At 39.2% G+C, this 22,427-nt stretch overlaps 1 protein-coding gene and 1 long non-coding RNA gene across 14 annotated transcripts in view; both read left to right on the top strand.

The window, feature by feature from the left end:
• The window catches only part of ripor2 (RHO family interacting cell polarization regulator 2), a 38,067-nt gene extending 36,143 nt beyond the window's left edge, over positions 1-1,924 (top strand). For all 5 annotated transcript variants that reach the window (XM_077507414.1, XM_077507412.1, XM_077507417.1 and 2 more), the window contains one exon: positions 733-1,924. In XM_077507414.1, the coding sequence (XP_077363540.1) occupies positions 733-833 (101 nt within the window). In that variant the 3' untranslated portion in view covers positions 834-1,924. The remainder of the gene's footprint in view (positions 1-732) is intronic.
• Positions 1,925-2,910: 986 nt separating this feature from the next.
• LOC144008041 (uncharacterized) lies at positions 2,911-22,023 on the top strand. 9 transcript variants are annotated; one of them, XR_013280551.1, is made up of 19 exons: positions 2,911-3,012; positions 3,083-3,164; positions 4,874-4,954; positions 5,193-5,282; positions 5,970-6,119; positions 6,188-6,265; positions 6,331-6,416; positions 6,555-6,736; positions 6,896-6,931; positions 8,192-8,262; positions 10,772-10,852; positions 15,842-15,927; positions 16,315-16,517; positions 18,024-18,104; positions 18,632-18,782; positions 19,840-19,932; positions 20,399-20,549; positions 21,586-21,637; positions 21,787-22,023. It is a non-coding gene; the product is annotated as an uncharacterized LOC144008041 (long non-coding RNA). The 9 variants fall into 9 exon arrangements; XR_013280552.1 differs by lacking the exon at positions 6,896-6,931 and adding an exon at positions 3,747-3,794 and having other exon boundaries at positions 6,555-6,674; positions 21,787-22,021; XR_013280547.1 differs by lacking the exon at positions 6,896-6,931 and adding an exon at positions 3,640-3,794 and having other exon boundaries at positions 6,555-6,674; positions 21,787-22,020.
• Positions 22,024-22,427: the final 404 nt, after the last annotated feature.

Here is a 22,427-nt window from a genome sequence, read left to right as displayed (position 1 = left end):
TATTTATTATTATTATTATTATTATTATTATTTATTTATTTATTTTTTATGCTTGTGAAGCAAGAACTATAGTATTTTTTTGTTTAAAAAATTGTAAAAATATAAATGTTTTATTTGTAAAGTTTGGGTCCTTTTTTTTCTTGTAAAAAGACAATATCTTATGATATGATTGTGGTTTTTTTTTGTGGTTTTTTTTGCCTCATGAAATGACAATTGTTGGAGTGCATAGTAGTTTTTTTTTCTCAATTTATTTTCATAAAATACCAACTAATTTATCTTTTCTCATTAAAAATAAAAATAAAAATACTGTTGGCATTTATAGCTTTTTGTCTGCAGGCAGGTGAAAATATACTGTATTTCTAAAATAAAAACTTTATTTCTGTTGGAGTTCAAAGTTGAAGTTGTAAGTATGACTATTTTCTTGTGCAAAGAAATTTTACTGTACAATGTTTCCTCGTTTTTCTCCCCAAAAAAATGTTTATGAAAAGATTTTCTAGACTTGTCTTATTTTGTTAAAATAACTTTGTTGGTATATTTTCCCCATTCACTGCCATTAACAAATATACTTTACTTTCTGTTTTTTTTTTTTTTTTACTTTTTTCCAATGACATTTTTCAACACGGATGGGATTCCCCCCCCCCACCACATTTGATGGATTGCGCACTTATCCTGTAGGTTTTTTTAAAATGCTGTAAAATTTTTCAACCTGCTCAAACTTTTTTGTTGTTGCAGGCGAGGAGGGTCGTCTGGCGTACGAGCAACTGGACACGGTGCCGGGGGAAATGATTCGCTTGAGCGCGCGGCGGGGGACTGTCGTCACCACTGCCTTTTAAGTGCCACGCCGGACCAAAAAGAAAAAAAAAAACGCTGGCAAAGCGAACCTCTGCACAAGACACGCACGAAGCCACGTGTATGTTTGGGGTTCAACTGGAGAGCACAAATGATGACATGTTCACGTCTTCACTGGTTACTGTGAAAGTTCAACTGGATTTTGTTTTTGTTTTTTTTCGATACCACACTTTTGCACTTGTAAATACGCCGCCAGTCTGTATATTTAAGTTTGTAAGAGGGTCTGTGCGTTAGGGGTTTTTCTTTTTTCTTTTTTCTTTTTTTTTGTGTGTGTGTGCGTGTGGAGCAGGGAGGTGAAAAGGGCGCATCACATGCCAGTTGAGCTGTTTTTTTGTCTCCTTAAACGTGCAGTTTTCCAAGTGCAATTCTGTATGGAAATGTGATTTTTATTTATTATTCACAATAATATTCTCTCCTGCTGTGTATAAAGTGCAGAGGACGTTGTGTACATGGCTTGTCAGTTTGTTATACACTGAATCAGGTGTTTTACGTTTTCAAAATATTAAAGAATATGGCCTCCGTGTTGATTTAATTGGGGTTTCATGTTTTAAACATTAGAATATTTTGGAGGTGGAGATTTATATTACATAAAATAGATTTTGATTACTGCAGAAATTTATTGTAACCAAAGCAGTTTTTGTTGTTGTGAAATGAGAATGTATTTTTAACTCAATGTTTTGGCCCCAATTGTCCCGATTTGAAAAGCACAACTAAAACAAAAGTCCTGCTTCAAAAGCCATTTGCTACCTGGAAACAAGTGCTTCTATTTTTAACAAATGTCTTTTTATGACATCATTTGCAAATATGTGAACATTTGTTTTCTATGCTTTGTTTAGCAAAGTAAGAATTATTTCTTACATGTTAAAATAAGCATTACAGTATTTTCTATGTCTTGGCTTTTTGTTTTTCAACAAGTATAAAAATGTTGAACTCCTCGACATGTTAGTGGGAAGATGCAGGCGAGGCGAGGAGGAGCGTCTTCTTCTCGCTGTCGTCTATCTGACTGGACTGTAGGTGGCGCTGTTTGCTCTGTTCTTGACAAGTTGCAATAAAGTTTATTTTTGCATTAATCGTACGATGAAAAGCGACAACTTTTGTTCCTACGTGTTTACATACACACGTCACCTTGAACACGCTTAAAACGATTAGAATAGGTCATGAAATTATGCTGCATTCGAGGATGGTCGGAAGTCAGACTTTCACGAGTTCAAACAAGGAAGTGTGTATGGGAATGCCCCCCTGAACTCGGATATTCCACTTGCGAACTCGGAAGAAAAAAAGGACCCCGACTTCACCGGCGGACTACTATGTGACGTCACTCATGAATGGCAAAACACAATTTACTGGAGAATAAAACTAGATAGCTTTCTTCATTGATAAATATTCAAGTTCGTAACGCAACGTACGTGACAGAATTGCCGCTATCTTATGGCGTTAGATTTGTGCCACAATTCCGCAAGCGTAATGGGAAGTACCGTGTGCAAAAGGTGTGTTTCGTGCGTAACAAAAATGTGTTTTGTACGTACAAAATGTGTTTCGTGCGTACCAAAAATGTGTTTCGTACGTACAAAATGTGTTTCGTGCGTACAAAACAGTCCTGGCGCACGCTTGCTACGTCTCTCCTCAACACGTACAAAACTTTGATTTACGCTTGCGCCATATTATCTCCCTGCATGAAATTATACGGTCAACTATGTAACTGTATGGAATGCTTATGAAATAAGATTAAAACTATAAATTAAGCAAAAAGTTAAGTTTTCTAGAGGTCAAAATGAGTTTTGAGGACCAAAATAAAAAACAATTTATTATTATCCGCCATTTTGGTTGTTTACGTTCGCCTCGAACGCTTTCAGGTCGGAACTGGGAAAAAACAACTCGGATATATCCGACTTCCGACCATCCACGAATGCAGCATAAATTTCAAACTGACGATTAGACTTTCAGTTGACCTTTTGTTCATGTGATTGACTTTGATTTTTGTGGCGGGAAAAGCAACTTTTGCAGTCCTGATGACAGGCCAGCGGGTGGCGCTTGTGTGCAACAAGTGGAAGAATTTGATTAGTAGATTGGCGCCAGGCTTGCAGTTTATAAAGGTCTGCGTAAGGGGTTGGTGCAACGGCCGGGTATGACAAGATGGCGTCCGCACGCGGGACCTTCTGCCAGGTCGTTTGGCACACGAGCAAATGTTTGGCGTTTGTTGCACTTTGTCACGATTACATTTTGTTTCTTACAGGATTTGCACACTTGAGGAACACAACAGCGGCTGAGATTTGAGCACCTCTCACGTAACAATTCGCAAAGGTTTATTTACTACGGTGGGTTTGCTCTTTGTTTTGCTACCGTTTCAAATTTTTATTATTTTTTTTTGGGGGGGGGTTACTTTTTCATGCTGGCTAGTATTTTTTCTTGTTGTAATTGGCACGGCTGACAACATACTTGGGAACAGAACCGGGAAGGTTGCGTTTTGAACTAATTGCTAGTGAAGTATTGTAAGTTTGCTGTCTGAGTGTTTTTTTATTTTTTATTTTTTTGTAAAAAGTTTGGAGCGACGTGATGCCCACGCAAGAAAGTTGCAGATTCAACAGCTTAGAAAGCAACGAGTCACGGGGATACAGAGGCTTAGCGAACCTAGCTAAACCAGCGAGGCTAACTAGACTACCGCTTATTTGCGAGTAAATGGGGAGTAGGTTTTAACCTAATGTGTAGTGTGTTCATTCTTGTGTTGCAAGGCTGATGGGTCAAGACCAAACTAATTTTGTATTATTATTTTTTTAAACACGACGAGACCAGCTAACACTAGTTCAGCCCAGCGTTGCCCTTTCCACCCGTCGCAACAACGGAGCTCGCTAGCCTAGTCTGCCATCTAGGTAGTGACTGTCTGTACCAAATGTGACCAGGCTGCCAGATTGTATCGAGGTCACCGAACGATGGCGTCACGCTACAAGGTTGGTTGGAAATTATCTATAAACGTAAAAAAAAAAAACTTAAATGACAAAATGTGTGTACTGATATTGTAAAATTAGTGTTCAGAATCATTTGATCCCCACTGCTTATAAGTAAGTTGGACATTTATTTCTGGTCAAATTAGGACTTGAAAAAGTAGCAGCAAGTTTTTTATTTTATAAAAAATGCAATAGAACTATTATTCAACCTTAGTCACGGCTGCATTCAGTAAGTATAGTCGGACATTCTTTGGGAATGATCATCTTTCAGATTTGAAATCTTGCTTGACAGAAGGTTCTTGCAGCCATCGGTGGCGATCTTTGCCTATTCCTCATGAAAGGCCTCCACTTCTTTCACATATTGGCTTTGTTTGGCAACTGTCCTCTTCCCATCCCTTCAGAGATTCTCTATTCTGTCGGATGATGGCCAGTTCAGAATCTTCCAGCACTTTGTCTGCAATTAAACAGCTTTGGAGGCATGCTTGGAATTGTTGTCCTCTTGGAAGGTCTGTCTCCCAAGCTTCATCTTTATCACCCACTGTATCCAATCGAAGTAAATTGTTAGCTTGTGGTCTCTTGAAATGTTTGCGTTTGCTTTTTTTTTTTTATTAGATTTTATTTTTTTGTGTATGTGTTCATATGCTTGCTTCTGAAGTAAAATGACCTCCCCTCTTGACTTCTTTGACCATTAGCTGGACTTCACCATTTTTTGCAAAGACGACATTGACCGTCGAAGGCGGAAGAATCTCGCCTTTAATTTACATTTGCTTAAATCTTGACCGCCAAGGTTCTGCTTAAAATACTAACCTGCAGAGGGGGAGAAGAAACTTGAGCACAACTGTTCACGTATTTACCTGATTTGTGTATTTTCGGAACACTAAATATGTTTGAACACAGGAAGTTCAACAGTTTGTTTTTCAAGCCCATTTCATAATTGTTCCAAAAATTTTCCCTCTAACAGATTTTTTTTTTTTTTAATATAAAGGCATGTGGTTATGTTGTACACTACAGAGCATTTTTAAAATGGATTAACATAAAATGTTGGCACTTCTGAAGTATGCTGTCTCTGATCTGTTTTGCAGGGTAGATGGGTCAAGAAGTGATCATCACCAAACCAATGTGGGTTTTGCATTTATGTTGCGGCTGATGAGACACGAAATCAGGTAACATCAGTTCACACAAAACAAAATAAAAAGCTTCCTGCTTACTTTTCTGGCTCCATTCCCCGTATTGATGGGTGGAGCGGCACCGCTGACTGGCAAACAGGCCAGTCGCAGAGGGAGGGTGGGGCGAGTTGCCTGTCAGTCAGCGGTGCCGTTCCACCCGTCACCGCACGGGGGAATGGAGAACTGATCTGTTATTGCATTTACTGTAATTTTTCTCCTGTGATCTATTTTGCAGGGCAAATGGTGGCTCAAGAACTAGCAACCAGCACCAAATTAAACTGATTTGTTTTGCGTAGTGGATGAGCCGCCTAAGACACAAGACCAGGTAACTAGTTCACAGGACAAAAAACGCTTCCTTCCCACATGTGCGTCCAGATTCACCTATTTTCTAGTAGTTGATTTCATGCCACACTGGAGGTCAGAAATGTTAAAAATCATGGACATGTCCACCTTGCAACTTACTCATAGCCTATTCACTTTTTGAACACATCCACCTCTTCCTGCTTAAAATGGGATGTGACTTGTAGAACTGTACACTAAATAAGATTTCATGTGTACAGTTGGATTGCTGCAGTCCAATAAAGGTAGAATTGAACCCATTTCCTGTTTGCAAATTGAAACATGATGCCCAGGTTGTCAGTTTATTCTCCACTGCTAAAGGTAAATGGTATTTTGAGTAACTCAAAGCCACAACCATACTTCAGTGCATACTCTTAACTGTTGCACATGGGATAATCTACACTACTCATAGCATGGGAGGGAGGGAGGAATTGGATATCTTCAAATTATAGTGATTTCAAACACTGGTTGTAAAATTAAAATATTAAAACGCATGTTTAGCCGAAACTACTGATCAACAGCATTTTGTATACTGACCAGTAGATGGTGACAGTGTGGTGCTTGAAGAACTATCTGTAATGCATTTCCAGCACAAATGCCACAACCACTAACTACACATGTGTAGGAATTATTTTTTCACAGTGCTATTCCTAAATGGTCTGTACATGTCAAGTCACCAGGTGGCGCAAGTGTGCAAAACGTCCGAGCAGAAGAACGTTGGCTTTGCCGTTCAGCCCATCAGGTTATATTGGAGACAGGTGTGCACGAGGGTGTTTGCCATTAAGTGCAGCGCACAGGTGTGGCAAAACGGCAACAGTCAGCTGTAAGTGAGCACACCAGCAAATGTTTGTTTGTTCACGTGTCTCACGACGTTACTTATGTTTGTTGCAGGATTTTCACAATCGAGGGACACGACGGTGCTTGACCACAACTCCGTTTGCTCAGTTTACCACATTTTCTCCTTTTCCGGTATGTCAAGTTTTTTTTTTTTTTTTTTTTTTTTTTTTTTATTAATGCTGTACCTTCTATTCTAGGTTACCCTTGAACTACACTGCACTGACGTTACTTGTCTGGAGGCGATAAATAAATACTGTCGAAAATTAGAAGGCTGAGGTTCCAGGTGAGTTTTCCAAACATTTTAATTAAAATGGCTTTTCAGAGTATAATTACAGAACTCATCTAAAGTACCCTACATTCAATGATTATTATTTTTGAGAAAAATATTGACAGTTAATTCCCCCCCCCAGGGTCTGACTAGAATGTTTTGAGATGGTTAGGTAGGAGGCATTTGAAATTGCATTTGTGGGTGGAAGCGGAGCCAAATGGAATGAGGCAAAGGAACAATTCCACAAGTCAAGGATCAAGCTGCACACGTGTGGTGAGTGTTAACACAAGGGGGCAGAGTCCTCATTTTTGTGGCTTGGAGCAGCTTTTTCTTGGGTGAGGATGGCAATAGAAAGTTTGTGTGCAGTGTCGGGTTAGAGTATAACCCGACACTGCACACAAACTTTCTACGTTCCTTTCTTTTTATGTTCTATGTTCCTCTAACCGTTAAAGGAACAGCTCCTCCCCACCCTCATTTCACCATTTTGTTTCAAGGTTGCGGACTCACTAGATTTGGTGAGACGGAACAAGGTAATGTGTGATGTTGCTTTTGTGACTTCCTCAGACAAAATTAGTCACCTCTGTACTTGGGAGTAACACAACACTTTGGGAATGGAAACTAGATCTGAAATCTAGTGCGACAAGCTTCTTGCAATTATCTTTGCCCAAAGGCCACCAGTTCGTTCACACGTTGGCCTTGTTTGGCGACCAGTCTTCTTGCATGACACAGCGGAGTCCCCATGTTGGGTGATGGCCACTTGAGAATCTTCCAGCACTTTGGAGGCATGCTTGGAGTTGTCTTGTTGGAAGGGCCAAGCTTGGATCTCCCAAGCTTCAGCTTTCTTTTGCCTTTTGTTTTCCTTCTCCAGACATGTCGATGCGTAACTGAAGAGTTCAAATTTTTGTCTGGTTGCACCTGAGAAGAACATTCCACAACCTTTGTGCTTTGTCCACATGGGTTTCTGAGTCCACTTTTCTTGTACTTGGAGCGCCCACAATTCTAGTGTGGAAGGCTTGCTCTCAATGTGCACATTTTTGTCTGGGCTGAAAGTTGAGTACATCCCTCAGACAAATATCAGCTGTACAGCTGCCATCTGAGGAGTTCCCCCACCTTTTGCATCGAAAAGCAATCACGGCCAGCCTGGTCTTTCTGCCGCACCAGGATGATTTCCACTTTTTAAACTTGGCAATTATGCCTCCAGTTGTGTCTCGAAGTAATTCTTTGCTATCTTTATATTTGTATCCTTGCTTATGAATGAAACTGACATCTTTGCCTGGACTTGAATCATTTTGCAAAGCCACCATTGACTGTCTGGAAGCAGGAAGGATATCACATTTAATTTACCTGTGCTTAATGTTTCACCGCCAAGCTTCTGTTGACACCTACACGTCTTCAACACCTGGAAATCAATTGGTTATAAATTTTTTTGAAGGGGTTGGCTAATTTTGTCTGTGGAAATCATGGGAAAGACATTTCTTGGTTTGGTGTACAGAATGTAAGAAGTGTATTTGACAAGCTGTTCAATCTGACTAAACAAGAATAGTGTTGAATACGTTCTCTGCAGAGGGGTTGAATAATGTAATGTTTGGAACACTAGTTAATTTTTGTCTTCTGTAAACACGAAGCACAGCAACGTTTTAATGAAATTTCATATTTTTTTTTCCAAAATGTAACTTATTATAATATATTTTTTAATTTGGATCATTATGAATGTTTGAATATTTACAGTGCCTTTTGATATTTTTCACTCTAAGGTTTATAAGATTGTGTTCCTGTGATCTATTTTGCAGGCTGATGGATCAAGAAGCAATCCCTACCAAACTAATCTGGGTTTTGTTTTGCGTGGCTGACATGAGACCAGGTAACATGAGTTCACATGACCAAAAAAAAACTCCTTCGTTCATTTTGTCCTGGCTCCATTCCCTTTGACGGGTGGAACTGGCACTGCTGGGGGGGGGGCAAGACTGACCTGCATAGGTTAGGACATGTTGGGTCTTAATATTAAAAAAAAAAATCAGCATGTAGCTTGTATAAATTACATTTATCTATACTTTACAGCAGTGGTGTCCAAACTTTTTCATTTGAGGGCCACAAACAGAAAATCAGAAGGACGCAAGGGCCACATAATGTTAGGAAGAGAAATTTAGTCCTAACAATTGTACAAATTTATTCGGCTTTTGCATATTTAGAAAAATGCTGAAGTGTATATAAACAATTTGTAATATGGCAGTAAGGTTATTATAGTTTTGGAATTTTTCATTTTTTAGTATTGAGTTTTTTTTAATTTAGTTATTTTTAATTAGTTTTCAGGGTGGTTCTGTTTTTGTTTTAGTTCTTTAATAAATGCTTAGTTTAAATTTAGTTTCAGTATTAGTTTTTTTTTATGTGTATTGTGCACAATATTAAAAAAAACCATGGTTGTGACATCATTTTTCCGGTTTATATCAAAATAAATCTACTGAAAAATCACATTTAAAATCATCCCCAAAGGCTCATGCCTTAAAGTAATTACCAAAGATGAAAACGAACGACACATTTGCTATAATTAGTTAGATTTATTTGTTTTTTTAAGTTCTTTTTAAAAAGCATTTTAGTTTTTATTTATTTCGTTAACGAAATTTTTTTAATTTTAGTTTTTTCATTAGTTTAAAATAACATTTCATAGCACCTGTTTTTCGACACCTTCCTTTTTTTGACAATCTAACATTTTTTTATTTTATTTGAACTCAGTCAAATTCCATTTTTAGCATGTCGCGGGCCACATAAGAATAGACGGTGGGCTGCAAATGGCCCCCAGGCTGTAGTTTGGACACCCCTTCTTTACAGCTTGTGTATAGTTTTTCAAATTTGCCACTGTGCTTGAGTGATTTACTGAACCCGTAAACATATTGCATGTCAAAGTGGATGTAATTCAAAGGGAGTAGGAAGAAGTACAAGAATTTCTCATGATTGTGTTCAATAAAGTATCAAATAAAAAAGATGCTTTTCTTAATTCCATAGATTGTCGTGACTTGTTAACTCTCCATTGCACTTTATTTTTTTTCTTGTTTCTAATCAGATCAAATAAGGACTTGGAAAATGAACAAATGCAACGTAAATCAGTGTTGTTGTTTTTTTTTTTTTTTTTTTTTTTTTTTTCCCCGTGTGATGTTGCTTTTGTGACTTCCTCAGACAAAATTAGTCACCTCTGTACTTGGGATTAATACAACACTTTGGGAATGGAAACTAGATCTGAAATCTAGCGTGACAAGCTTCTTGCAATTATCTTTGCCCAAAGGCCACCAGTTCGTTCACACGTTGGCCTTGTTTGGCGACCAGTCTTCTTGCATGACACAGCGGAGTCCCCATGTTGGGCGATGGCCACTTGAGAATCTTCCAGCACTTTGGAGGCATGCTTGGAGTTGTCTTGTTGGAAGGGCCAAGCTTGGATCTCCCAAGCTTCAGCTTTCTTTTGCCTTTTGTTTTCCTTCTCCAGACATGTCGATGCGTAACTGAAGAGTTCAAATTTTTGTCTGGTTGCACCTGAGAAGAACATTCCACGACCTTTGTGCTTTGTCCACATGGGCTTTTCAGTCCACTTTTCTTGTACTTGGAGCGCCTACAATTCTAGCGTGGAAGACTTGTCAATGTGCACATTTTTATCATGTGGACTGAAAGTTGAGGACATCCTTCAGACAAATATCAGTTGTACAGCTGCCATCTGGGGATTCCCCCCCCCCACACCTTTTACTTGAGACATGGAAAAGCAGTCACGGCCAGCCTGGTCTTTCTGCCGCACCAGGATGATTTCCACTGCCTTTCTTAAACTTGGCACTTATGCCTCCAGTTGTGTCAAAATAATTCTTTGCCCTCTTTATATTTGTATCCTTGCTTATTAATGAAACTGACCTCTTTCCCTGGACTTGAATCATTTTGCAAAGCCACCATTGACCTTCTGGAAGCAGGAAGATCACATTTAATTTACCTGTGCTTAATGTTTGACAGCCTACAGGTCTTTTCAACACCTGGAGATCAATTGGTTATACAATTTTGAAGGGGTTGGCTAATTTTGTCTGTGGAAATCATGGAAAAGACATTTCTTGGTATGGTGTACAGAATGTAAGAAGTGTATTTGACAAGCTGTTCAATCTGACTAAACAGTGTTTAAGTTGTCAGCAGAGGGGTTGAATGTAATTTTTTGAACTTTGTTTTTTTTCTCCCTTCACAGGAAGCACAGCAACATTTGAATGAAATTTCCTTATTTCCAAAATGTACCATTCAAGTAACTTATTTTTTTTAGATTATGAATGTTGTGTTGAATATTTTTTTGCAGTGCTTTATTGATTAAAATTGGGCGCTCTAAGATTTTGTTCCTGTGATCTATTTTGCAGGCAGATGGATCAAGAAGCAACCCCGACCAAACTAATCTGGGTTTTTTTACATTGCTGATGAAGCGGCTGACATGAGACCAGGTAAGGCTAGTTCACGTGACTTGGGGGGGAACTTCATTTTGTCCTGGCTCCTTTCCCTTTAATGACAGGTGGAACGGGCACTGCTGGCAAGCAGGTCAGTCGCCCCCTTCTTTTGCAACTGACCTGTTAGTTGGTCCCCGAATAGGCCATACTCGGCACATCACAGAATTAGGACATGTTGGGTCTTAATAAAAAAAAAAATAATAATAAAAAAAAATCAGCATATACCTTGTATAAATTACATTTATATATGATTTACAGCTGGTTTAGTTTTTCAAATTTGCCACTGTGCTTGAGTGCTTTATTGAACATGTACACATATTGCATGTAAAGGGGATGTCATTCAAATGTAGGTTAAATCTTCAAAGGGAGTAGGAAGAAGTTCTCAATCTTATTTGTATTAAATAAAAAAACAAAACATGTTTTTCTTAATTGCATAGATTAGCATGACGTGTTAACCTTACATTGCACTTTATTTCTTGTTTCTAATAAGGACAAATGTATGCAAAGCCTATTCCGGCCAGTAAAATAAAGGTTTGTTTTGTTTCTTTCCCCACCGTCAAACCGCCAGTGGAGTTTTTTTCATTTTTTTATTTTTACATGTTCGAATGAGAGTCCGCCAGTGGGGGGGGGAGAGTAATCTATCAGACATCCATGCGGCACGTTGCGCCCTCCAGTGGCGAGGAAAGTTAAACAGTTATGAAGACCACGTCGCACTCGGCGAGCATCGAAAAGCCGACTATTAAATTATTGTACTTGGCAACATGTATTATGATGTGATTTGTGGCGTTATAGACCGATTTGCGATAATAGCCCATTAGCAAGGTTGCACAAACTGGACGGGTGACCAACGGTTTATTGGGATTGCCATTACGCTCATTTTGGTTGTGCGCCTGCATCGACAGCACGTAAAAATGGCCTGAAATTTGAATCTGTGTGGTTGAATCCGATGGAGGGCTTGCGCTTGCCGCATGGTATGGAAACCCATTCTCGCTTTAATAAAGACGACTTAGATCAGTGGTGTCCAAACTACGGCCCGGGGGCCATTTGTGGCCCGCCGTCCATTTTTTTAGTGGCCCGTGACGTATGCTACAAATGGTATTTGACTTGGTTCAAATAAAATAAAAAATGTTTGGAGATGGTCAAAGTAAGATGGGAAGGTGTCGAAAACCACAGGTGTTATTAAAGGTTATTTTAGTTAACTAAAATGAAAACTAAAAATCAAAACAATTTCGTTAATAAAATAAAAGCAAAGATGCATTTTAAAAAAAAAGAAATAACTAAATTTCATGTTTACGTAACTAACTTAAAAAAAAAAAACTAATTATAACAAACATGTCCTTCGTTTTAGTCTTTGGTAATTAATTTAATGCATGAGCCTTTAGGGATGATTTTAAATGTTTCTTCGTCGATTTTTATTTTGATATAAACCAGAATGACGTCGCTCCCATGGTGTTTTTTTAATATTGCTCACAAATAATACACATTTAATAAATAAATAAAACTAATACTGAAACTAACTAAACTAAAACTAAGCGTTTATTAACTCATTCACTCCCAGCCATTTTCACAGAAGCAGTCCTGTTCGCTCCCGGCTGTTTTACTGGATTTTGACTGATTTTTGCAAGGCCCACAGAATATTGTTCAATTGCTATAAAAGCCTGGAACCTATCAAAAGAAAGATTAAAGTCTCTTCTTTCATCAGGAAAAAGTGTTTGTTTCCATTTTGCAGCAATTAGCATTAGAAGACAGCAAAGTTTCTTCAGTTTTCACAAATCTATTCAAAATTGTAATTGAGTTTTTTTTTTTTTTTTTTTTTTACATGGCCCTGGTTGATCTCCTTTGCTCTGCTGCCACCTGCTGGCCGTTTGTGTAATAACCATTTCTGCAACCGTTCTTTGCAGTTCAGAGGCTGCATCAAAGCCTTCTGTATGCTCTAGCATTTAAAAAAACAAACCAAAAAACGTATAAATACGTCTTTGGGACACTTAGAACATTAAAAAAAAAGTTTTACACATTATTGGGAGCAAATTAGTTAAGAACTAAAACTAATAAAAAATAAACAGAACCACACTGAAAACTAAAACTACCTAATTAAAAAAATAAAAATAAACAAATGAAAAAAAAATTCCATAACTATCAAACCCTACTGCAATATTACAAATTGGTTTACATACTGTAGCATTTTTCTAAATATGCAAAAGCACAAATTTGTACAATTTTTAGGACTAAACACAATTTCTCTTCATAACATTGTGGCCCTTGCATCCTTCTGATTTTCTGTATGTGGCCCTCAAATGAAAAAGTTTGGACACCCCCTGACTGATTGTCGTTGAGTGTGACGTGGTCTTCATAATTGTTTCAAACTTGGCTCGCCACTGGAAGGCGCAAAGTGCTGCATGGAAGTCTGATAGAATATCTCCCCCCCCCCGTTTGAACTTGTTAAAAAAAAAAAAAAAAAAAAAAAAAAAAAACACACTTTAATTTACTGGCGGGAATGGGCTTCCATACAAATGCAACCCAAATTAGTTAATAATTTATTTTTAACGTACCATGAAACATTGGTTTGATTTCCTCAACCAAATTATTCAGCCCCATAGTTGGATCGATACTTGGGACAGTAGTACAACACTTTTGGAGTAACACCTTTCAGATGTGGGATGTATCTTGCCACAAGGTTCTTGCAGCCATCGACTGGTATCTTTGCCCATTCTTCATGGGGGTGGAAAAAGCCGACACTTCTTCTTCTTTCACATTTGCCTTGTGTTCAGCAACTGTTGTCTTCATGACACATCAGAGATTCTCTTAAGAAGTTTGGATCTTCCAACACTTTGTCTGCATCCAAACTAAGAGATTTGGAGGCATGCTTGGAATTGTTGTGTTGGGAGGTCCGTCAGTCAAGCTTTATCATCACTGACTGTATCAAATTTGACACCCACTGTCTCCTGATTGAATTGATGGTACCTTGCACATGCAGTCGATTTGCACGTATCCAAAGAAATTCTCGCTTCGCCTGACATCTTGAGCAACCAAAGAGTTCAAATTTTGTCAGGTTGTCCCTGACAATAGCATTCATGACATGTGGGCTTTTGAGTCGACTCTTCTTGTACTTTGACTTTCAGTTGCACAGCTGTCATCCGGGGATTCCCCACTTTTGCTTGAGGTATCAACAGCAATTCCACTGACTTTTTTTTTTTTTTTTCCTCTCTTTTCCAACTTGCCGGTTCGGCCTCCAGTTGTCTCTCTTGTAAAGTTAGTTTTTTCTTTTCCTTGCTCATGAATGGAAATGATCTCCCCTCTACCTGGACTTAACCACTTAGCAAAAACATCATTGACTGTCTGGAAGGAGGAAGAATGTCACATTTTATTTACATTTGCTAAATTTCAGACTGGCAAGGTTCTGTTGACTACATGTGTTCTCACACCAAATTCAAAAAGATAATAGGTTGTAAAGAGGTAATTGTGGAGGGTTGACTAATTTTGTCCGTGAAAATTACTAAAAAGGATGTTTTTTGGTCGTAAAAAAAATTGCAATATACAAGACGTGTATTTGAGAAGTTCTTATTTGATCTAATTAAACAAATGTAAAGCATGCAGAAACTCTTATCTCCAGGGGGGTTGAATAATTTAGAAATGTTGGAACATTTAAACATCTTAAGCACAGGAACTTTTTTTTTTTTTTTTTTTTTTTCAAAAAAAGAACCTAACACATTTCATTTATCCTTTGATTTTACTTAAAGGGATAGTTCAGCTTTTTTGACATTAATCTCTATTTAATCCTCACCTCCAGTGTGTGCGATCATCACTGACTTACCCCTGACAGCGTTCTGACACGAGTTCTGGTCCGGTGTCGGATGAGGGGAAAATAGTCCAGCAAGCTGGCTGGGGTCACGGGAAATAGTTTTTTTTTTTTTCTTCTAAAAACAAATTGTGTTCAAAAGTGATACATTTGCATCACTAAACTCTTTTTCTGAACAAAGTCAGACGCCATTACCGCCGGCACTACTTTTCTGTTGGTTCGTATCTCAGCGCGGCGCCCCGCATGCAGCTGACAGACGCACACTCGTCTAGAAGTTTCTTTTCGGCGGTGGAAGGCGCGACTATCAGCTGCCTACAGGGCGCCGCGCAGTGATACGAACGAACAGAAAAGCAGTGGTTGGCGGGAATGGCGTCTGGCTTTTTTGAAGAAAAGGACTTTAATGATGCTAATGTATCACTTTTGAACACAAATTGTTTTGAGAAGAAAAACTTTTATTGCTGTGACACCAGCCAGCTTGCTGGACTATTTTCCTCTCGTCCAACACCGGACCAGAACTCGTGTCATAGAATGCTGTCAGGGGTAAGTCAGTGCTGATTGCACACACTGGAGGTGAGAATGAAAGTGTCAAAAAAGCCGAACTATCCCACACTCCCAGCTGTTTTCACAGAAGCAATCCTGTTCGCTCCCGGCTGTTTTACTGGATTTTGACTGATTTTGAAGTCTCAGAGAATATTGTTCAATTGCTATAAAAGCATGGAACCAACCAAAAGAAAGATTAGGAACAGAAAGTATGTTTCTATCTGTTTCTGTTTTGCAGCAATTAGCATTAGAAGAGAGCTAAGTTTCATCAATTTTCACAAATCTATTTAAAATTGTAAGTCATTTAGATTTTTTGTAGATGGCCCTGGTTGATCTCCTTTGCTCTGCTGCCTCCTGCTGGCCGTTTGTGTAATGACCATTTTTGCAACCGTTCTTTGCAGTTGAGAGGCTGCATCAAAGCCTTCTGTATGCTCAACCATTAAAAAACGTATAAATATGTCTTTGGGACACTTACATTAAAAAAAAACATATTTACATGTTACTGGGAGCAAATGAGTTAAGCATGTCGTATTGAATATTGAAGTAGATTGTTTTTGATTAGGTGAAAACATTGGCACTATTCTAAAGTGTGGGTGTAATAGAATAAAATGTTTTTTTGTTTTTTTTTAAATTCCTGTGATGTTTTGCAGGGCAGGTGGGTGGAGATGAAGAAGCTACCATCGCCAAACAAATCTGGCTCTTCGTTTAACTTGGCGAATGAGAACCACGAGACCAGGTAACCAGTTCACACGACAAAACAAAACCATTCCCACAATTTTTGTTGTGGCTCCATTCCCTGTAATGACGGGTGGAAAGGCACCGCTGGCCGGCTGGCAAGCGGGTCAGCCGCCGTTTTTTTTTTTGGCGGCTGGTCCGCTTGTCGGTCGGTCGGCGGTGCCTTTTCCACCCGTCACCACACGGGGAATGGAGCTAGCTTAGCTTAGCTAAGCTAACCTAGCTATTGCTAAGCTAGCTTAGCTAAGCTAGCATGCTAACCAGCTAGCTAGCCTCCTGGCTAGCTAACTGCCGCCTAGTTGCGGAGTAAATGTTTTTCTTTTGTTGCTGTGATCTGTGTTACTTCAGCTGTTGCTGTAATTTTTTGTTGCTGTGATGTATTTTGCAGGGCGAATGGGTCGAGATCAAGAAGCTACCAGCATCAAACAGACCTTCCAACCCAGCCGGTCTGCCTCCCTCCAGCTACCAAAAAAAAAAAATCAAATAAAAAAAAAAATCAAATAAAATCTTGAGCAGTGCAGTAGATGACAAGTGGCTGAAGCCCGAATCATGGGGTTCAGTGAAGATGAGGGCAGGCCCCAGCTGTGGAAGGTAAGCGGTGGGCGACATATTGGGTCAGTTGTTCAAGCAAGCACTTTGTACAAAGTTGTCCTGTGGGCACCTGTAGCATGTTAGCCTCTAGTACAGTGGTGTGGTTAATATTGCCCACAAGTAATAACCATTAAAAAAAAGAAAAAACTAATACTGAAATTAAACTAAAACTAAGCATTTATTTAAGAACTAAAACTTACAGAACCACCCTGAAAACAAATTAAAACAAAATAAAAATTTCCAAAACTATAATAACCCTACTGCCATATTACAAAGAAACTGGTTTATGTACTGTAGCATTTTTCTAAATATGCAAAAGCACCAATAAATTTGTAAAATTTTTAGGACGAAACACTTAAGATTATGTGGCCCTTGCGTCCTTTGGATTTTATGGAGGTGGCCCTCAAATGAAAAAGTTTGGACACCCCTGCTCTTGCACGACGCTTAAAGGGGCATGATGCAAATTTGGACTGCCATTTGAATGTTAAAGAACCATATTTTTCACCTGCACATGGTTTAAGAAATGTGTTTATGGACAGGAGGCACTACTGTGGCACAGTGACTGTTGCCCTTAATTTTCCTGTAAAGTGAAATAATGGTGGACTGTTCTGGCTGAACTCTAACTTTTGCTCTGAGTGTGACCTCATGCGCCTTCACGCTATTGTCCCTTTACCACGGTGGCACTATTTACTCTTTGAGGTACGTGATGGCACTTCCGCTTTTTTAATCTCACAGCCGGCAGTTTCGCCAAAAATAGCTTTGGCATGGATAATTAACACTGCTGGCTCTGTACGTTTAAGTAAATACACTGACCAGCATGTGTCCGACACCCTCCCAGCTTTTGGTGTGAATGCAGCAGGAGTGCTAAGACATGGCACGCTATAAAACTAAGTGTCCAGCAAAGCCGACTTGATTCGTTGATTTCCTGCTTTGTACATGTGTTTGATTACATTAAAAAAATAAAAAATAAGTGTCAACGTACTGCTATACTGTCATTGGGTTCACAGGAATGGACGATTGACATTGGGAATGGTGCTTTATTAAACATAAGTTGTAAAAGTGGATTGGCATAGTTCAAGTGTAGTTTACATGTTCAAAGGGAGTACCAGAACTCATGTAGTCTTACTTTGCTATAAATGGGTTATGCATTAAAAATAAAGCATGCTTTTCTTAAATGCATAGATATTAGTGACTAAAACCTTCACCATCGTGTGTGATGTTTCAAAAGAGTGAGAATTTGTTCCTGTGATCCGTTTTGCAGTGCAGATGAAGCTACCAGAGCCAAGCAAATCAAGGTTTTGTTTTACGAAGCACGGCAGCGTTTCAAGTCCAGTTCATTGTTTAAAAAAAGCACCCCTTTACCAAACACATTGGGTTTTAGATTTTACTTATGTAGTGTAGGATATTGTACAGTGCTTTATAGAAATAGATTTTTGTCACTCTTGTAAAGTATGCTGTCTGTGTAAATAAAAAACAAACATTTATTTTATGTGATCTGTTTTGAAGGGCGAATGGATGGAGATGAAGAAGTGATCTGCACCAGACGAATCAGGGCTTCTGTTTTATGTTGCTGACGCACGACACCAGGTAACACTCGTTCACATGACAAAAAAACATAACCTTCCTTCCTCTATTTGAGGACTGGCTCCGTTGCCTGCGCAATGACGGGTGGAAAGGTATCGCTGGCCGGCTGGCAAGCAGGTTTGTCTTGGGAGGGAGGGTGGTGGCTGACCTGCTTGTCAGTCGGTCAGCGGTGCCTTTCCACCCGTCGCCACACGGGGAATGGAGCTAGCTAACTTAGCTAGCATGCTAAGCTAGCCTCTTTGTTAGCTAGCATGCTTAGCTACCAAGCTAAGCTAGCCTCGTGGCTACCTAGCATGCTAAGCTAGCCTCTTGGCTAGCTAGCATGCTAAGCTAGCCTCGTGGCCAGCTAGCATGCTAAGCTAGCCTCGTGGCCAGCTAGCATGCTAAGCTAGCCTCTCGGCTAGCTTAGCATGCTAAGCTAGCCTCTTGGCTAGCTAGCCTTCCGCCTAGTTGCGGTTTAAATGTTCTTTTGTTGTTGTGACGTGTGTTACTGCAGTTTTCTGTAATTTTGTTTATGAACTATTTTGCAGGGCAGAAGTGTCGGTGAAGCTACAGTCAAGCAAATCTTTCTACCCAACCAAAAAGAAGAATACAAATCAAAGCCAAGCAGCAGGCGCCAAGTGATGGGCGCCCGATTCATGGCACTCGGTGAAGACCAACTGCAGGCACCAGCTGTGGAAGGTAAGCCTCGGCTGGTCTGACTCTTGTCATATTTCTGTGAAATGCCATCATCGTAATTTATGACTGTGTGGAGAACTTTAAATAAAATTGAATGTGTTCGATTCCAGTCTCTTGGTTGTAATTAGTTTAGATCTCCAAGTTACTCCAGCGATGTTGTCAATATAACCGAAACTATCTAAACACAGCAAATTTTGCTACCTGCTAGAAGCATTTGTGGTAAATACCCCCTTTTTTATATATCAAGTGGAATATTACTGAGGTAGATCACAGTAAAATTAAGAAAGTTAAAAGTGGATTATTGATGTAATTGTTGTAACCTCCTTCCAGTAGGAGTAAAGTTTGACATTCCTGATCTACATTGAAAATGGGCTTGACTGGTTACACTTCATATATTTAGAAAATGAGAATGTATCATTATCATGCAGCTTGTGCAACATTATTTTAATGTTTGATCATGTTTATCATTTCCTGCTTTGTACTTGTGTTTGATTACATTAAAAAAATAAAAATAAAAAATAAGTGTCAACGTACTGCTATACTGTCATTGGGTTCACAGGAATGGACGATTGACATTGGGAATGGTGCTTTATTAAACATAAGTTGTAAAAGTGGATTGGCATAGTTCAAGTGTAGTTTACATGTTCAAAGGGAGTACCAGAACTCATGTAGTCTTACTTTGCTATAAATGGGTTATGCATTAAAAATAAAGCATGCTTTTCTTAAATGCATAGATATTAGTGACTAAAACCTTCACCATCGTGTGTGATGTTTCAAAAAAGTGAGAATTTGTTCCTGTGATCCGTTTTGCAGTGCAGATGAAGCTACCAGAGCCAAGCAAATCAAGGTTTTGTTTTACGAAGCACGGCAGCGTTTCAAGTCCAGTTCATTGTTTAAAAAAAGCACCCCTTTAACAAACACATTGGGTTTTAGATTTTACTTATGTAGTGTAGGATATTGTACAGTGCCTTATAGAAATAGATTTTTGTCACTCTTGTAAAGTATGCTGTCTGTGTAAATAAAAAACAAACTGATTTATTTCATGTGATCTGTTTTGAAGGGCGAACGGATGGAGATGAAGAAGTGATCTGCACCAGACGAATCAGGGCTTCTGTTTTACGTTGCTGACGAGCCGGCTGACGCACGACACCAGGTAACACTCGTTCACATGACAAAAAAACAACCTTCCTTCCTCTATTTGAGGACTGGCTCCGTTGCCTGCGCAATGACGGGTGGAAAGGTATTGCTGGCCGGCTGGCAAGCAGGTTTGTCTTGGGAGGGAGGGTGGTGGCTGACCTGCTTGTCAGTCGGTCAGCGGTGCCTTTCCACCCGTCGCCACACGGGGAATGGAGCTAGCTAACTTAGCTAGCATGCTAAGCTAGCCTCTTTGTTAGCTAGCATGCTTAGCTACCAAGCTAAGCTAGCCTCGTGGCTACCTAGCATTCTAAGCTAGCCTCTTGGCTAGCTAGCATGCTAAGCTAGCCTCGTGGCCAGCTAGCATGCTAAGCTAGCCTCGTGGCCAGCTAGCCTTCCGCCTAGTTGCGGTTTAAATGTTCTTTTGTTGTTGTGACGTGTGTTACTGCAGTTTTCTGTAATTTTGTTTATGAACTATTTTGCAGGGCAGAAGTGTCGGTGAAGCTACAGTCAAGCAAATCTTTCTACCCAACCAAAAAGAAGAATACAAATCAAAGCCAAGCAGCAGGCGACAAGTGATGGGCGCCCGATTCATGGCACTCGGTGAAGACCAACTGCAGGCACCAGCTGTGGAAGGTAAGCCTCGGCTGGTCTGACTCTTGTCATATTTCTGTGAAATGCCATCATCGTAATTTATGACTGTGTGGAGAACTTTAAATAAAATTGAATGTGTTCGATTCCAGTCTCTTGGTTGTAATTAGTTTAGATCTCCAAGTTACTCCGGTGATGCTGTCAATATAACCGAAACTATCTAAACACAGCAAATTTTGATACCTGCTAGAAGCATTAGTGGTAAATACCCCCATTTTTATATATCAAGTGGAATATTACTGAGGTAGATCACAGTAAAATTAAGAAAGTAAAAAGTGGATTATTGATGTAATTGTTGTAACCTCCTTCCAGTAGGAGTAAAGTTTGACATTCCTGATCTACATTGAAAATGGGCTTGACTGGTTACACTTCATATATTTAGAAAATGAGAATGTATCATTATCATGCAGCTTGTGCAACATTATTTTAATGTTTGATCATGTTTACACCAGAAAAACAATTGGGCCTAATTTTAATTTGGTTGTAATGAAAAAAAACAAAATTTGTTAATCTTAAACACTAATGGAAGCACGATTTAATAAACATAGATTGTACTCTGAATGATGGACGTTAGATTAATTTCCTTGTTGACCTTGCGGCTTACCGGGAGCTCGCTCATTCATTCCTGTCTTGACTTTGGGTGATTGTTTTTGAACGGTTAACTTAAGGCTGTGTATTTTTGAATAGTCAGTAAGGGCAATTTCATTTGTGGAGTTGGATGACTGTGGTCCAATAAAGGTTGAAGTGAACACTTGTCCTATTTATTTTTTTAATGTTGAGAGAGAAAAATAGCTTTTAAGATGTTTAATGGCCCCAGTTGGATTAAAGTGTCAAACTAAGCAAGAATTACATCCACTGTGTATAAATGCTAAACATGCTTTGTTTAGGGTGCATTGCTCTCCTTGCGCTGTTAAAGTCAAGGGAGTTTCCCTCGCCGTGGGCTGATATTAGGCAAAAATTGGCATCTGCCTTATTTTATTGTTGATGGCTGTTAAATTTTAAAATGGGTGCTTTTATTCAGTGTGCTTTGCAAGTAGACCCCCGACCTGCCAAAGAGGAAAGCAAACGCAAAGGTAAGACTTGACCCAATTTGCAAATCCCTGACTTTTGTCTCACATGACTCAAAATGGCTGGTAAAATTGATTCCTTCAAACCCGAGTGGCAACTCTGCCAGCAGATCTGCAAGTGAAAGTCACTCGTGTCTAACTTGTTTCTGCTACAGAAAAGCATCGTCGTGACGACGACGGTTGCATTTGGGCCACACAAGAATGCCGGAAGCAAAGAAGTGAAGACATTCGTTTCTCAGCTGGTCAGTAGTTGCATAGAAGATGCACTTGAAATAAAGTGAAATCAAAGAAGAAAATGTCAGTTCTCCTGCTATTTATTTGGAAAGCCCTTCACTGGTATAAATGTTAAGCAGATGTTTGTCTTTATGAAAAGACAAACTAGCCGTCATTGTGTAAGATGTGAAAATCTTTTAACATGCAGCTTTTAAATAAAGGTTGTGCTGAAAGGCATTTAAGCTGCTTGTTGAGCTGCTTTCAAATAGCAAACATTGACGGCAACTTTTTGTCCTGAGCAAATCAAAATCTGAATCAATCCAGACAAAAATATCAGTCGTATCCCGCTCTAATGTTGACGCCAAAAGAATTTTCAAAGATGTTTGTATCATACGAATACTCGGGTAAGTTCACTGAACATCTGATAGAGGTCATTTAATGCTGAATTATGACTTGACTAAAAGAAAAATGTTGAATGGGTGGCATGCTATTTACTTGTACACCTTCATCGACACTTAGTCATACTTTTATACACAAAAAACTCATATAAACAGAATAAACTTGTGCGCTTGAAATACTTACA

This window comes from Festucalex cinctus, chromosome 19, assembly GCF_051991245.1.
Source record: "Festucalex cinctus isolate MCC-2025b chromosome 19, RoL_Fcin_1.0, whole genome shotgun sequence".
NCBI classification, from domain to species: Eukaryota; Metazoa; Chordata; class Actinopteri; order Syngnathiformes; family Syngnathidae; genus Festucalex; species Festucalex cinctus.
Note: the sequence above shows the minus strand (reverse complement) of the source record. Positions and strands in the feature narration are given on the sequence as shown.